Below are 17,849 nucleotides of genomic sequence, written 5' to 3' on the forward strand. Positions count from 1 at the left end.
GGGAGGCGGAGCTTGCAGTGAGCCGAGATCACACCACTGCACTCCAGCCTGGGCCACAGAGTGAGACTCCGTCTCAACAACAACAGCAACAAAAATATTGGTAGAATTCATCTGGGCCTGGTGTTTTAGGAAGACATTTCTCCTTGAGTGAGTTTTGGTAGTTGGTCTCTTTCAAAGAATGGCCTCATTTCATCTAGGTCATCAAGTTTATGACACAAGAAGGCTGGAGTGATGCTGAACTGGGTGCACTTCCCTCCCCCAAGATGGGATGAGATTTCGGTATTCCTGTCTAAAGCTTGCTCTCAGGGCTTCCTCTGGCCTAAGGTGCCCAGTGGCTTCTGTTCTGTATCTTACATCCTGTATCTCCCTGGAGTAACCTTGTCCCTGGATTTCAGGGTGGCAGGTTGCCCCATAACCTTAGTTCCTTGATGGGTTCAAAAAAAAACTCATTAAATTTCTATTCAACCATATTTTTCTTCATTTAAAGACAGAAATGATACTTTCATGCCCTTTATATGTCAGATTAAATAAGTTGATTTTTTAATTAATACGATAGGGATGCATAAAACCCGAGTTGAAAATGTAAGATATTGCTAAGAAGCCTTTCACGCAACCTTGGTTTCAGACAGGATATTTCACCGCACCATCTTCTGAAAAGATCAGGGAGTTATCAGCGCCACTATGTGACTATGAGTTTCCTTAGAGCATTTCTTTGTACTTCCCGGTTATCAGAAGTCTCACAATCAAAGCTTACAGACTTTAGTACAGCAGTGGAGTTGCAGAAGTGTTCTCAGGATTCAGCATGAGCAGTGACGATGGACCATGTCTCTGACAAACTTTATCTTTCTAGGCCTCAGCACACACCCCTAGGAAGGGCACCCTGGGATCTGGTGGCTCCTACTTGCCTAGAGCCCAGGAGTTTATTTCAGTCAGCACTATACTCTGTACACACCTTCCAGGCTTAGGAATGCAACTAGCACTGGCTACCCTTTCATAAAACATCACATAAACCTTTCAGGAAATTCTATAATCCAGATCTGATTCGTTTTGGCACCTGTTTCGTAGAATCAGTCCATACAAACTCTGTAAAGACAAGTGGCTCACCTGCTTTTTCAGAATTATTTAAATGCATCCAAAGATTTCCCCCCCATACCTTGAAATAGCTGTCTCCAGTATCAGACTAAATCGGGTGCTTTTAAGGTGGTACGGCCGTAGGCTAAAACAATTTTAACAAAAACAAAAATCGACAACTGGGATATAATTAAACAAAAGAGCTTCTGCATAGGAAAAGAAACTGTGAACAGAATAAACAGACAAATTACAGCCTCCAGAATGGGGGAGAATATTCACAAACTATGCATCTGACAGAGGTCTAATATTCAGAATCTATACAAATCTTGATTTTAGACAGTTTATTTCAGACCGTTTAAGTTCAGTTGTTGTTGAATTGAGCTTAAATAACTCAAAAAGCAACAAACAATGCCATTACAAAGTGGGCAAAGGTCATGAACAGACAATTCTCAAAGGAAGACGTATGAAAAAATGCTCAACATCACTAATCATCAGAAAAATGCAACTCAAAACCACAATGAGATTCCATCTCAAAGCCGTCAGAATGGCTACTATTAGGTTGGTCCAAAAGTAATTGTGGGTTTTGTTATTACTTTCAATGGTAAAAACCATATTAAAAAGTCAAAAAATAAAGGATGCTGGAGAAGTTGTGGAGAATAGGGAACACGTATACACTACTAGTGGGAATGGAAATTAGTTCTGTCACCGTGGAAAGCAGTTTGGAGATTTCTCAAAGAACTTAAAACAGAGTTACCATTCCATCCAGAAATCTCATTACTGCGTGTATACCCAAAGGAAAATATATCATCTACCAGAAAGACACATGTACTTGTATGTTCGTCACAGCACTATTCACAACAGCAAAGACATGGAGACAACCTAGATGCCCATTAATGGTGGACTGGATAAAGAAAATAAAGTACATATAACCATGGGATACCATGCAATCATAAAAAGTACAAAATCTTGTCCTTCACAACAACATGGATGGAGCTGGAGACCATTATTCTAAGCGAACTAATGCAGGAATAACCAACCAAACACCTTCTAAGTGGGAGCTAAACACTGAGTGTGCATGGACATATGATGGGAACAATGGACACTGGCGATGACTAGAGGGGGAGAGAAGGAGCAAGGGTTAATACGCTACCTTTTGGGTGCTGTGCTCACTACATTCGTGACAGGATCATCCATACCCCAAACCTCGGTATCATGCACCTTACCCATGTAACAAACATGCACATGTACCCCCTGAACATAAAATAAAAAGTGAAACAAAATAAAATAAGATGAAATAAAACTACTACTAATTTTGAATAATGGTTTTTCTTAATGATTTTAAGGAAAATACATCCCTTGGGTGTGTCTTTTCTTATGAGGTCCAAAAACTTCTAAGAATATCACATCATCCTAGAAATGGGGTGATGGTCACTTCCTTCTCTGCTAAGGTATGGGAAAAGTGGTCAATACGGTGCTAAGGGCAGCTGGCCACAGCAACACTGACCAGTTGCATCAACCTGGGTTCACTCGTTGTTCAGCCTGCTCATAACCACTTGCTGAGCTTCCTGAGGGATCCTTCCTGGAAGCCATAGGCAAACATATTATATACTAACCCATAGTCAGTGAAAAGGACAACAAAGCAAATTAAGTCTCCAATTCCTTGCTCTTTACTCTATTCATTTAACTCAAATTAATCTCCCCAAACAAGCCAGTCATTTATCCCAACCTTTGACAAGACTGGTTTTCCAAATCAAAGTCCAGTCGCCCCAGAAGCCTAAACAGTGAGTGGCATATCCGAGGGGAGAGAACCACAGAAAAGCAGTGACAAGAGGCAATGCCAGACTTTTGAAACCACTCTCAGAGAAGTCACAGTCACACTGGAGCAGAGGACCGGGAGACAGATCACGAGAAGCAGAGAACAGCAGCACCGGTGTTCTTAACACTGGCTGCAAAGTGGTTCCAGCTGGCTTTAGATTCCAGCATCGCCGGTTAAGTGACCTGCAGAAATGCACTCAACTCACAAGCTTCAGCATCATTTATAAAATGGGAACAAACACCTTCCAGGGTTTTTGAGAAGATTGAATGTGATACTCTATGAAAAATGTCCACCATGTATTGCCATGCAATACAAGTATGATAAACGTGCGTGAGAAAATGAGTCTGGGGTTCATATGTTTGGAAGATTTGTAAACTGTTTCACATTTATAGTGGCTGCAATTATTTTCCTTCATTCTCTACCACTTTTGGATTTTCAGAGATACTGCTTTCAGGCCGTGGGACTCTCTCAAGTTCTTGGCCTGACATGGGAAGCCCACAGCTATGACTGACTCCACTCTCACACTCTGCACTAGGCAGATTGGAAATGTGCACCCTAAGGTGGGGATTGAACTCAGTAACTCAGTGCCAGAACTCCGAGCATGCAATTGCAGAGCATGACAGAAAGAGCCTGAGCATGGGCCGGGTGCAGTGGCTCACACCTGTAATCCCAGCACTTTGGGAGGCCAAGGCAGGTGGATCACGAGGTCAGGAGTTCGAGACAAGCCTGGCCAACATGGTGAAACCCCATCTCTACTAAATATACAAAAAAATTAGCCAGGCATGGTGGTGCATGCCTGTAATCCCAGCTACTTGGGAGGCTAAGGCAGGGGAATTACTTGAACCAGGGAGGCGGAGGTTGCAGGGAGCCCACTGCAGTCCAGCCTGGGTGACAGGGTGAGACTCCATCTCTGGGGCGGGGGATGGGTGTGGGAGGAGGGCGGGGGGAGAAAGATCTCAGCACAACTGCACGGTGGCAGTAAAGAGGATGTTCCTCAGCCGTGGAGAAATGCAATGCATGCCACTATCCCCCAGTACAAAACACTGTCACACAAAATGAGGCTATGCAGGCTCACAAAGGAGCATGGCTGGCGCACCCTCGGGTAAGGTACCACACCCTCACTCTCAGGGGAGGTGGAAGGAATCCTATGTGCACGCTTACACCTCTGCAACCATTAAGCCTCTGAGTCCCACATACTATGTAAAAAAACAAGGGCTGAAAGTAAACAGTGATTCAGAAGTGAATCAAGCTTCATTGTAATTCATGGTCGTTGGTTATGGTAATAATGTTTCTGCATGGTATTTTGCCTTCAAAAAATTTCTATTCGAGTAAAATTGACTAGGGGGATGAGATACTCCAGCTCATGTTTGTCTTGAGGTTACTTGGAGCCTCCCCAGCACCCACCCGACCTAGGGGCTCTACAGAAGTCAAAGAAGTGGTGCTGGTGCGTGAAACCAGGAATCCACGGCTACTTGGAGGAGAAGCACGTAACTTTCTGCCCAAATCAGACTGTGGAATAATTAGGATCAATTAAGATGCTTGTAGCTATAAGTAAAATAAAACTCAACTAAAATTACTTTTTAAATGCCCTACAGGTAGGGCATTCCAGGATTTCTTGATACAGTGGCTCAACCAGATCGCTGAAGCCATGGGTGCTCTCTGCCTTTGTTCCTGAGATCTGTGGTGATGTTTCTTTCATGACTGTGTGTTACTAGAGCAGTTCCAGGAATCCCATGCGGATATTAGAGCATTCAGTGCTGAAGACAAGCTATTTTCAAATCTCTCTCTCTCTCTTTTTTTTTTTTTTTTTTTCTTTTTTTTGGCGGAGTCTCACTCTGTCACCAAGGCTGGAATGTAGTGGCTGGCACAATCTCGGCTCACTGCAACCTCTGCCTTTCAGGTTCAAGCGATTTTCCTGCCTCAGCCTCCCCAGTAGCTGGGTTTACAGGCGTCCGCCACCATGTTTGGCAAATTTTTTGTATTTTTTGTAGAGACGAGGTTTCACCGTGTTGGCCAGACTGGTCTCGAACTCCTGACTTCAGGTAATCCGCCCGTCTTGGCCACACAAATTGCTGGGATTACAGGCGTGAGCCACCATGCCCGGCCATCTCTTTTTAAAACAATGCTTTTATTATGAAGGAAAATATCTCCAAACCCTTCCGACTAGATTTTGCCACATGTGCGTGAATGGAGGATGATACTTGAATTTATTGTGATTAAACTGACCCTGGATGAAGGAAGGGATTAACTTTAATGAATAAATTGGACAGTAAACATCCTTACAAAATCAAGTCTCTGTCAGCAAAGAAGGAGATCGGATCGAGTGGAAAGAGTGGAAACGGGAAGCAACAGAGAATGCTACACACACTTACTTAATGCTTTCTTTTTTCTTTTTTTTTCTTTTTTTTTTTTGAGACAGAGTCTTGCTCTATTGCCCAGACCGGAGTACAGTGGCATGTGGCGCCATCTCAGCTCACTGCAACGTCTGCTTACCAGGTTCGAGTGATTCTCCTGCTTCAGCCTCTCGAGTAGCTGGGTATATAGGCACTTGCCGCCACACCTGGCTAATTTTTTTGTATTTTTTGTAGAAACAAGGTTTGGCCATGTTGACCAGGCTGGTCTCGAACTCCTGACCTCAAGTGATCCACCTGCCTTGGCCTCCCAAAGTGCTGGGATTACAGGCGTGAGCCACTAAGCCCCATTTCTCATTAATGGGGTATGGGGAAGGATGGAGTTGGATTCCGCCTAAAAGATAAAAATAGTTTGGTCTCCTAACATGAAATTGACAAGCATGAGTGTCTGAGTACCAGCAAAATAAATTCTAAGATTATTTATGCAATATCTGCATGGAATATTTTTCCCCAATACACCCTCTACAGATGATCACGCTCAGTTTCCAATTCGATTGTGAATTGGAGAATAGGAGATTGGATAAAGCAGTTACCCAAAAGAGAAAAGCCTGAGTAACGACAATAGTGGTCATTGCCTACTTTACGGAAATGCGTGGGGAGGCAGACTAAGCTCAGTAGAAAAGGCATCAGGTAGATTGGACTGATTAAGGGAATTTTGTAGGCAGGCTGTGGCTTTCTGGATTTTTATACCTGCTGCCTTATCCTAGCCTATTCAACTCTGATATTCACTCCTCTGTTCCGGGCACACTTAAAATTGTCGTCTTCCCAATCCATGAATATCCCCTCCTATGAAACCACGCACAAAAAGCCGCTGAATAACCTGCAATCACCAGCCAAAAGACCACAAAAGGAGAAACCGAGCAAGACAGAAAACTTTTGGAGGCTACTTTCCCTACTGAAGACAAACCCCCACAGGAAAACTTGTGGCCCCACCCTCGACCCACTCAGCAGGCCAGAGGGGAGAGCCTAGACTTCCACCCTGTCCTGGTGAGGCCGAGGTAGCCCTCCCCTGCTGGGGTGCTGTCAGGGTGAGAATCTGGGACTTTCACCTTCACCGGGCAATAACAAGCCTCCACGGTGTGGTGTCCATGGAGACAACCTGGGGAGCTTGAATGTTGACCTTCCTGCGCATTCCCTGCTGGGGTGCTGTTAAGGGATGCCGAGTGAGAAGACTTCCCGTGCTAATGAGGCCTGCCTCCCCATTTTCTGTCCTTGGAGTTCACAGGGGAGCAATGAAAAGGGGCCTCTTCCCCTCTGAGCAGGGTGGTGTCAGCAAAGGCAGAGCACAGAAGCTGAACTTTGACCCCAGCTCTGTGCTAGAGAGCACACCCTCCGCACACTGGCTGTCCACGGAGGCCACCTAGGGGTCCTGGACTGGTGCCCCTACCAGGCACTCCTGAGGCGGGGTCCTTATTTCCCACCCATACAGTCTCCTAGAAAGGAAAGTCTGTTGAAAGAGAAGATTGTAATTAGATCCAGAGTCTCATAGCACAATACCCAAAATATTTAGGATACAATAAAAAGTCACTTTTCACACCAAGAACCAGAAAAAGCTCAACTTGAATGAGAAAAGAAATCATCAGAAACAAATGCTGAAATGATGCAAATGTGCTTCACTGAGAAATTATACACATGCTTTCTGAAGAACAGAAATCTCCATGCCACACGGTTTCACTGGAGAATTCTACCAAATGTTTACAAAGGAATTAGCACCAACTTTACACAGTCTCTTTCAGAAAACAGAAAAGAAGGGAACAATTTATTTTATAAAATTAGTAGTGCCCAGATACCAAAATCAGACAAAAACAATGCCAAAAAAAGGCAAACTATGAACAAATATCCTTTATGAATGTGGATGTAAAAATCCTAACGAAATATTAGTAAAGAGGATTCAGCAATTACATACATATAAAATTATCAGATTGTGTTTATTCTAGAAATAAAAGGATGATTCAATGCTAAAAGATAAATGAAAGTAATCCACCATATTGACAGGCTAAAGAGAAAAATATCACATCATCATAGCAATCAATGCAGATAATACATTTGACAAAACTTCATGCCCATTCACGATAAAAAGAAAAAAATACCTCTGAGAAAAATAGAAATAGAAGGGAACTTTCTCAACTTGATATAAGGTACCTACACAAAACCTACAGCTAACATTATACTTCATAGCAAACAACTGAATGTTTTCTTCCTAACATCAGGAATTCATATCTGCTCTCACCACTCCTATTCAACATATCACAGGGAATCCAGCACTATAAGGGACTTTTTACTTTAAAATGTATACAAATAGGAAAGGAAGAAATAAAACTGTCTCTATTTGCAGATACACAATGGTCTGCAAAGAAAATTCCAAAGGATATATGAAAAATCCTAGAACTAATATGTGAGTTCACACAGTGAAAGCTACAAGGTCAGCATACAAAACTCAACCATTTTGAGTTTTGAGTTGAATAGGTGGAAACTAAAATTTAAAATATAATATAGGGCGGGGCATGGTGGCTCACACCTGTAATCCCAGCACTTTGGGAGGCCAAGGCAGGTGGATCGCCTGAAGTCAGAGGTTCAAAACCAGCCTGTCCAATGTGGTGAAACCCCATCTCTACTGAAAATATAAAAATTAGCTGGGTTAACATGGTGAAACCTCGTCTCTACTAAAAATACAAAAAAATTAGCTGGGCGTGGTGGTGGGCACCTGTAGTCCCAGCTACTTGGGAGGCTGAGGCAGAAGAATGGCGTGAACCCGGGAGGCGGAGCTTGCAGTGAGCCGAGATTGTGCCACTGCACTCCAGCCTGGGCGACAGAGCGAGACTCCGTCTGAAAAAAAAAAAAAAATTGGATTTCTCATACACTGCTGGTGGAAATATAAAATGTTACAGCCCCTCTGGAAAATAGTTTGAAAAGCTCTTTGAATAAGTAACCATAGATCTATCAAATGATACAGCAATTACGGCCATAGACATTTGCCACAGACAAAATGTGGATGGATGTCAAGGGCATGATGCTCAGTGAAAGACGCCAGTCTCAAAGGTATTATTGCTTTTAGAGCACATTCTTGAAATTACAAAGTGATAGAGATGCAGATCAGAGTAGTGATCGCCAGAGGTTAAGGATGAGGGGAAAAGAGATGGACACAGCTATAAAGGAGTAGCATGGGAGAAATCTTGGTGGGGGTGAAAGAGTGCTGTATCTTGATTGCAGTGCTGGTTACACTATCTACACACGTGATGAGACGGCATTGAGCTGAGCTGAACGTGCAGATGGTACAATGTCCATGTCCTTGATGTACTACAGCTTTACAGGGTCTAAACACTGGGGGAAATGAGATTAAGGGTACATGAGATTACCCTGCATAGTTTTTGCAACTTCCTGTGAATCTATGATTATTTCAAAATAGAACGTTTTTGAGGCTGTCTCGCAGGAGCCAACAAGGCCAATATTTCGATTCCACATCCTTGGAGCCCCATCCAGCGGGCTGTTTCAGGGGAAGATTCTGAGCCATTGAAGAGCAGCTCCAGGAAGTCTCCTGGGTCTAGAAAATGTTCTGTAGTGATTGCTGGTGGACTGGATATCATCAGTCCTCTGTTAACAGCGGTTCACAAGCTGAATTCACTCAGAACAAGAGGTAGCACAGAAAGCAAATCTCATTTGGAGGTGAATGGGCAGCTTGCAGACCCAGACCATTTGCACAAAGAAGGACATGCCACTGACACAGCCAGGATGATCTACTTAGTGTCTCTAATAAGAGCAGGAGGAGGCTGATAATGAAGAAGGCTCGTCATAAGTGTCATCTGTTAAACAAAAGGAGGCGGATATAACTTTCAGAACGTCGACAGATTAGAGGGTTGTACTACCGCGCTAGTAGTGTTGTATATGTCCGTAGGTGGAATTCACAATCGAACCCTCTGGGAGATTTGAAAGAACAAATTTGCTTGCACACAGGAAAATGTAGCTTGGGCCCTTTGTATCAGGGACTTTTTCCCTTTAGGACCCTCCTGGTGGCCTGCTTAGGCTTTCAGTTCAGAATCCGAGGAATTCTTTGAACTGTCCAGCAGAGGGACCCCTGGCCTCGTTTGTAGATTTCTCTGTAGGTAAACCTACTCTAACCAGCTGTTCCTGGACCGCCCCACGTGTGGAAGGTGAGCTGAGGGGTGCTGCACCTTACTCTGAGGAACACTGAAGGCCTTGAAATGCTTTAGGCAGGGAGAGGCATTCTGAGGTGTGCACAGCCGTGTGGCGGCGGCACAGAGGCCACTGAGCAGCCAATGTGGAGATTTGATTAAGGGGCAGTGCTGAAGGCAGAGACCATGAAAAAGGAAACTGCCGAGTTCAGGCAGGATACCGTGTCCACAGGGATGGAGAGGAGAAAAACACTGACTGTACAAAGTGCAAAACTGGTAAGACCTGACAACCGATCAAATCAGGGAGAAAAAGATGCCCAGGTTTCCAGCCCAGGCAGCTAGGGGCAGGGGCGCAGGAATGATGTATCCTTTCGAGTATCAAGACCGTCGGTGTGAATTGCCGAGTTCTGGGGATGCCTATAACTCTGAGGGCAAACCAATAATGTGGGCTACATGCCCAGTAAAATGGGTATTACTGCGGCCACAGGGCCCCGGCACCTGAGTCTAGAAAGTGCTCCGTCAGTCACAGCCACAATCCTTAACTCTTGTTTGCTGACAAGTTTGATTTACTGGTGGTTTTCAGAAACCACCGGTCCTTTCCTCTGTTGCTCTCAGGAGTAACGTCTTTGAGTAAAATTATTCCAAAATTCAGATCATCTTCTTAAGACAAATATCCTAAAATATTAACTTGCTTATAGTTGAACACTCTACATAGGAGTACACTGAATTTCATCACTTTGAGAAGTATTTTGCACTTTTTCTTCGCTAGAAATAATATGTTTTGCTGGGATCATTTATGGCTTTGACAAGAGTGTGCTAACACCTAGTTTTAAAATTTTCAGGCACAGATTGCACACATCTCTACAGCCCATAATAGTGGATGCTGAGCCTTTCATTTTCTGTGTGTTGAAACAACTGCAAGTTGTTTTCTGAGGAAGGCTGTGTTTTTTTCAGCAGAAACTCGCTGTACTCCCTGATACTAGGTTTATATTGTGGAGGGGGGCATGTACACACCCTGATAAATCTCCCACATGTTCATAAACAGCTTTCTCTATGAAGAAGTCTTTGCCTTCTCTGCAGATTGTTCTCATTCAACCTATTCCCAAATGAAGAATTTGTAGGTAAAATAGTAGTAATGTGTTAAAGCATTTTGAAGACAGAATTGGCTGCATTGATTTCCAGGCAAATTGTAATAACTTATACTTTCATTGGTAGTGTATAACGGTTCCAGTTTCATAACAATATCATTGATGTTGGACGTTGCATGAGGTTTTAGTTTAATCTATGCCAATTTAATAAATGAAAACTAGAATATAGATTTAATATCTCTATCTTTAAATATTAGTGAGGTGTAACACTTTCAACATTTACTTGCCATTTTTTTTTTCATGTGATACGTTTTGCCTATTACTAGGTTTGGGCTTTTTGCTCAATTTTATAGTAAAAAAGATTTATACTAAATTTTCTGCATCTTAGCACCTTCAAATAAGTGGGATTTGAATTCGTTCCCACTATTTTTTATCCCGTATTTTTCTGTATTCCTAGTCTTTGTTTTCTGTTTTTCACTGTCCTTTTAGCTGCTCTTTCTTAAACTTTTCAGTTGAATAACTAGTTTACTCGTTGGTAATGAACAAATTTTTCATTGTTACAATTTGTATCTCATTACAATGTAAACATATTCAGGTTTTCAGTCCTTGGCATTACTTAAAGAAGGCCATTAGATGTGTGTCACGTGTGAGAGTGAGGTTTGTAGCTGAGAAGTAAGCTTCTCTACCGTGGAGCAGAACCAGCCCCCCTTAAGTATGGCACCGAAGTCCCATGATGCTACTTCCCAAATTTGGTTCCACAAAGAGCATCTCGCTCAGGCATTCCATGAGTTTATGGTCTGGAGAAAACTTTATAAGCAATCATAAATGAACTAAACACAAACAAGAAATACTGGACCAATATGCCACTTTACTGGGCCAGCTAAACCTCCTTTGGGGACCGTTCTCAGCTGGGGCATTGCACTCTCCTTCAACAGACATTTGCTGTTGTAAAAATAACTAAACATTGCTTATGGACACATGCGCAGGACTCTCTGACCCAAGGAGTTTGTAGGAAACTGCCTCCCAGTTTTTGGAATACCTGACCACTTAGACAACTTGAGGAAGATCTCCTGCGGCCTGGCAGGTCCTGGGGCGGGGATCACCGTCCTGGAAGGCTCAGCTCTGCGGGTGCTAGGAGTAGAGTCTGCATCTTGTGGGTTCCTCTCCTAGTCAGCTTCCTAAGGGGCAGCGCTATAGGACCAAGGACAGAAATCGTCGAGTGAAGAGTGGATTGGACGTGAAAACAGATGCTACCGTGGCCTGTAAGAGAAAAGAAAGAATCTCTGGGCACATATACAGATAAAATCACGAGCAAAAGTGGTGAAGCAAGGAGTAGCTGCAATCCAAGTATATACATGGTGTGAAGAAGCTAAGCACCATGGGAGGGGCTGCTATTGCAGCAGCTGTGGTGGCACCTCTGATCTGCCACTAGGTGGCAAGAGAATTCCACCATGGCCACTAACGTCATCTGGGACTTCGGCTTCACCCTAGAAGCGGGATATGGGATTGGATTTCTTCCTCTGATAAGACAGTGGCAAGCAGGGTTGATAGTCCCCCGTCCACAGGAAGAGACTATGACCACGGGGACGTCCTTTTGTGTCCACCAACCTGGTGTGTGCTTGAATATCCTTCCTCAAAACACTCAGGCCAGTTCATTCCCTTGTCCCTTTCCTGCCTAGACCAGGTTCATAGCCAAGGGCTCACCGCGGTTGTTCAGCAACTTCAGGCGTTGCCGGCTGACTTCCCCTACATGTAAGAATTGACCCTTTCCCCCAGGACCTTCCCCTAGAACTCTGTGTTGCTAGGAATCCCCCTGCCACGCCCTCCCCTAACCCCAACACTACTGCCGGCAATCTGCAGGGTTTCTAGTTCAATGAAGCCTGTTTTTTTACTGTTCCCTGTTATAAGCCTGGATATCCTGCAGGGAGCACGTTTCCATCCCGGTAGCAGTGGGTTGATGAAACCCAAATTTGAACGGCTGGACACCCCCACACGGGACACATGATTGACAAATGCCCCTTTGGCCAATTTTTCCATGCAGCCGGACCACCTGGTTATTTGTGGTCCTGCAGGCAGATGGCCCTTCTTCCCCATATACCCTTAAGGACATTTCTGCTTCTAATAACAACGTTACTGGCTGGGCACTGACGTCTGTGCTTTAATTAATCTCCTGGAGGCTTATCTCTTCACCTACAAAATGGAGATAATAACGTCTCCTTTGAAAGAGTATTGTGAGAATTGAATGAGACCAGGTATACAACCCATTCCTGATTCAGCCTCACTGACTTGTGAAGTTTTGTTTTGGTTTAATGGAAATCTTATGTTTTACCACCCACTGAAATCACTGCATCCTTATAAAGATGAATGGAGTACTCCCCTTGGAAAACAATTCCATCACCGTGGTTTTTTCTATGACTGAGAGTAGTCTTGGTATTCATGTCTATTCAGAGAATACGGCAAAACTTGGCTTCCACCATCTAGTGTAAAAATTAGAATAAAGACAAACACTTCTGTTATGCTGAAAGTATATTTATATATATAGATATAGATATTTACTTCTCTGTAGACAGTTTTTACTGATGAGTCATTTGAACATTCAAAGAACAACCGATTACAATGCTACATGAACTATACCAGAATGAGATGGATAGCTTCTCAATTCATTTCACAAAGCCAGCACAAAGCTGATACCAAAACATAACAATTATAACACAAAACAGAGAACCACAGATCTCACTTAAAAATACAGATGCCAAAATACAGAACAGAACAGTAGCCGATTGAAATCAACACCACATGAAAAATGTACAAAGCTTTGGCAGATACGAAACCAAGTTGAAAATCCAAACTTGCACGTGTGGAACTGGAACACAAACACCAGAAACAAAAATGTCCCCCCACCCTGTCAGTGGCCTCTGGCCAGGGAAACACAGGAGCGAGATCTCTGCTACACCTATTAGCGGGGAGGGGGCCTGCTGGTGGGGCCGCGGGCACTGTCACTGCTGTCAGGTTCATCCTCATCTGTGTCTTCCCACTCACACTCTGCCAGCGCTTCAAGGTAATGGAATGGCCAGCACCGTGGATCTTTCTTATGGAGCTTGGCCAAAAACCTCAGCACAAGCATCTTGCTCGTTTCCAGGAACGCTCGAGGGCCCCAGAGGAACTCGTACTCTGCGGGCTCAGTGTAGGGGATTCGCCTGTACTCTAGGTACTTCTGCCTGACAAACACTTCGGTGATGAGCTTCCTAGTATTTCCAAAGAGACCATTCGTCTCCCGGACATCCAACCCCAACCTGAACAGAAAATTAAAGATCAAATCCTCCCTGACACAATTGCCCTTCATAAAGATGAGGCTCAAGACCACCATCAGGAGGCCGAACTTGGGCCTGTCTAAATAGGATGCCACCAAATCCCCTGTAGGGTAGCCCAGCTTGTTGATGATAATATAAGCGTGGTTTTTGGTATCAATTTCTTTCAATTGATAACCAAAGGCACACTCCAGCTTATTGTTGGCACGGTTGATGATCTCTAAGCACTCATCTTTATACTCTCTGATGATGACTTTCACCATCTCCGAGCGCTGGACAGGCACCTTGGCTTGGTCCTTGACTAAGAGGAACTGCACCAATGCATTTGCTCTCTCATCCAAGGGAGACAAGGACTGCGCCTCCACCTTGGAATTATCCTGGGTGGCACTGGATCCCGGAGAGACACCTGCAACCTCAGACACAACCAAGGGCAGAGGGCTCCTCGGGCTTTCAGAGAGACCCAGAGCCCTGGAGGTGCTCGGGCCCTCCCAGGCACTCAGGGCCCAGGATGTGCTGGGCCCTTCCCAGCCACTCAGGATCCTGGAGGTGCTAGGGCCCTCCCAGCCACTCAGGCCACGGGGGGTGTTGGGGTGCTCCCAGTCACCCAAGACCTGGACAGGGCTTTGGACCTCCCAGTCACTCAGATTCAGATTCTCCCAGGGCCTTGGGCCCTGCCAGTCATGAAAGGCCAGCGTGTGGCCACGGCTGTCCTCTCGGGCTTCCAGATGCTTCTTCTTCCGGGTGGCCTTGCCGGAGCGGCGTGGCATCTCCACGGAGGTCTTGGAGGCCTCTTGAGTGGTGGCAGTTGCCTGGGGGGCAGCTGCTGTAGCCATCAGGAGGGTGGGCACTGCCTGGGATGCCTTTGAGGCATTCATGTTGGGCTGTGGGGCCCACGGAACTGCAGGCAGGGCCTCTACACAGGCAAAGGGATCCTGCAGAGCATATGGCAGTGACTTTGGGGCCTCTGAGGCAGCAGAGGGGCCTTTAAAGGCATTCAGAGAGGCAGGCTGAAACTGGGAGGTAGCTGGGAAGACACTTGAGGAGGGAACAAAGGTCTCCGGTGTGGCAGGCGAGTTTTTCCAGGTGCCTGGCAAGTGTGCTCGGGCAGCTGACACTGCCTTGGGAGCGCAGAAGGTGGCAGCAAAGATCATGCGGTCTTTCGAAGGGGCCCTGCGCTCCTTTGAGGAGGTCCTGCGCTCTTTAGAGGAGCCCCTGCGGTCTGTACAAGAGGCCCTGGATTCTCCTGATGGAGTCATCAGTGATTTAGCGGAGCCCAGGGGAAAATTTGCCGCTGCTAAGGGGGGTCCGGGCTGGGCCTGCAAGACCGCAGGCGGTGTCTGCCAGGAGGGCTGGAGCTGCAGTGTGGGCAGCTCGGCTTGCGGACCCGAGGTCTGGGGCGGCTGGGGGGGTAGCTGGATTTGCACAGCTTTTTGGCAGGGCGGGGCTCCCTGAAAGGGCTGCTCCAGCTGAACCATGGGGGGAGCCTGCCTCTGGGCCTCCTGGGCAGGCAAGGGCTGCCAGAAGTGGGTGGGGGCCTTCTGGGCCTGCCAGGCCAGAGCCTGTGTCTGCTGCACCTCCTGGAACTCCATTGACGTTGGTATCTCGTGTGGCACTGGGGGCTGACCTTTGGGGGCCTGCCAGATGATGGATGGGCAGTGCACAGCCTGCGGGGCAGCCTGCGGGGCAGACAGTGGGGCAGACAGCGGGGCCGGCAGCACAGGCTGGGGCACCTGCGGGCCAGCGAGCGGCGCCGCGGGTACCTGCGTAGCAGGTGGGGCCGTAGGCACCTGCGGCGCCGCCTGCACCTGCGGGGCCGGCAGCCTAGCCTGCGGGGCCTGCCGCAGTGGAGGTGGGGGTGGCAGGGCTTGCCAGAGAGGTGGCTGGGTGGCCAGGACCTGTGGGGCAGGTCGGATGGGCGGCGGCGCCTGGCGGATCAGCGGTGGGGCCTGGCGGATCACAGGTGGGGCCTGGCGGATCACAGGTGGAGCCTGGCGGATCACAGGTGGGGCCTGGCGGATCACAGGTGGGGCCTGGCGGATCACAGGTGGAGCCTGGCGGATCACAGGTGGGGCCTGGCGGATCACCGGTGGGGCCTGGCGGATGACCGGTGGGGCCTGGCGGATGACCGGTGGCGCCTGGCGGATCACCGGTGGAGCCTGGCGGATCACCGGTGGGGCCTGGCGGATCACCGGTGGGGCCTGGCGCACTGGTGGTGGGCCAGGGCGGATGGGTGGTGGGCCAGGGCGGATGGGCGGGGGCCCCTGGCGCACAGGCGGCGGCACCTGCCAGGCAATGGCTGGTGCCTGCCAGGTGACCTGCGTGGTCTGCCAGGTCAAGGGAGTGGCCTGCCAGCCTTGCGGCGTGGCCTGCCATCCTGGCGAGGTCGCCTGCCAGCCCGGGGGTGTGGCCAGCTGCGCTGGGGGTGCCTGCGGGCCCTGGGGAACCTGCGGAGGAGCCCTTATAACTTGAGACTGGATTTGCAGGATCAGAGGCTGAGCCTGCGGGGCCCAAGAAGCCATCGGCTGTGCAGGTGGGGCCATCGGCTGTGCAGGTGGGGCCGCTGGCTGTGCCATCGGTGCTCCTGAAGCTGGAGGCTGGGTCATTGGAGCTCTCGCACCTGGAGGATGAATCATCAGGACTCCTGGACCTGGAGGCTTGGCCATCGGTGCTCCTGAAGGCGGAGGCTGGGTCATCACGGCTGCAGGAGGCGGCTGGACCATCGGGGCTCCCGGAGCAGCAGGCTGGACCATCAGGACTCCCGGAGTCAGAGGCTGGGCCATCAGGACTCCCGGAGCTGGAGGCTGGGCCATCGGTGTCCCCGGAGGGGGAGGCTGGGCCATCGGTGTCCCCGGAGGGGGAGGATGAGCCATCGGTGTCCCCGGAGGGGGAGGATGAACCATCGGGGTCCCAGGAGGAGGAGGATGAACCATCGGGGTCCCAGGAGGAGGAGGATGGGCCATCGGGGTCCCCGGAGGAGGAGGATGGGCCATCGGGGTCCCCGGAGGGGGAGGATGGGCCATTGGGGTCCCCGGAGGGGGAGGGTGGGACATTGGGGTCCCCGGAGGAGGAGGATGGGCCATGGGAGCTCCGGGAGCTGAAGGATGCACCATCAGGACTCCCGGGGTCGGAGGCTGGGCCATCGGGGCTCCCGGAGGCGGAGGATGCACCATCAGGACCCCGGGAGTTGGAGGCTTACCCATCGGTCCCCCCAGCGGGGGAGCCGGGACTATCGGGCCCCCCAGGGCAGGAGGCTGGGTCATCGGAACCACCGGGGCGGGCAGCTGGCCCTGTGGGGCCTCCCAGGCAGGCTGAGGTGCCTGCCAAGCGGCCAATGAAGCCTGCAAGTCAACTGGAGGTGGATCCCAAGGGACTGGCGGAGCCCGGGAGGAAGCGGGCGGGGCCCGCATCAGAACCGTAGGGCGGCTATAGACAGGCGGCTTCGGGGCCTCCGCTGGAGGACTCGAGTCACCCAGATTCTTACTTAGCTGCGACATGTCCCTTTGCTGACAGCTGGTGGGTCTGTTCCTCGGACAGCTGCTGGGCCTTTTCCTCCAGAGAGAAGAGAATGCCTACGTGGCTGTTCAGAGGCTCCCTCCCTGCTGAATGCTGAATAGGAAGTGAGTGCTGCTCGCTCCGCAGCTTTCCGCAGTAAGGAGGAGGGGGGAAGGGGGCTCAAGCCCGCCCCTTCCCCGCCCCCGACCACCACAAGTGGATATTGCATAGGGGCGTCTACCGGAGTCCTGGCTGACACAAGATCCCTTCTCACTCTGTCCAGTCCCCAAATGCAGACCAGTCAGACTCCACATGGATGAGTTTTCACAGGGGAGTGACAGGAACCGATCCATGTTTTAGAAAAATCACGGTACTGCAGTGTGGAGTGGGAGCAGACCACTGGAAACATGGAAGGTATCCAAGACCGGGGGGAGATGGTGTGGTCTGGGCTAAGATGTGAGGCGGAGAATGAGAAAAGTGCATTTACATAAGAGAGTTTCAGGAGTTACAGCAGACAGATACCTGTATTAGAA

General features: G+C 48.4%; 1 protein-coding gene across 2 annotated transcripts; it reads right to left on the reverse strand.

Moving 5' to 3' along the window:
• Positions 1–13,029: 13,029 nt before the first annotated feature.
• LOC105530602 (nascent polypeptide-associated complex subunit alpha, muscle-specific form) lies at positions 13,030–17,422 on the reverse strand. Of its 2 annotated transcripts, none has more exons than XM_011968222.1 (2): positions 16,002–17,422; positions 13,030–15,917 (listed from the first exon to the last, which is right to left on the reverse strand). In XM_011968222.1, the coding sequence occupies exons 1-2, from the start codon at positions 17,316–17,318 to the stop codon at positions 13,473–13,475; spliced, it is 3,762 nt and encodes a 1,253-aa protein (XP_011823612.1). In that variant the 5' UTR covers positions 17,319–17,422; the 3' UTR covers positions 13,030–13,472. The 2 variants fall into 2 exon arrangements, with proteins under 2 accessions (XP_011823612.1, XP_011823613.1); XM_011968223.1 differs by having other exon boundaries at positions 13,030–15,938; positions 16,023–17,411.
• Between the last annotated feature and the right edge of the window lie 427 nt (positions 17,423–17,849).

Source organism: Mandrillus leucophaeus, unplaced genomic scaffold, assembly GCF_000951045.1.
Source record: "Mandrillus leucophaeus isolate KB7577 unplaced genomic scaffold, Mleu.le_1.0 Scaffold831, whole genome shotgun sequence".
Classification (NCBI taxonomy): Eukaryota; Metazoa; Chordata; class Mammalia; order Primates; family Cercopithecidae; genus Mandrillus; species Mandrillus leucophaeus.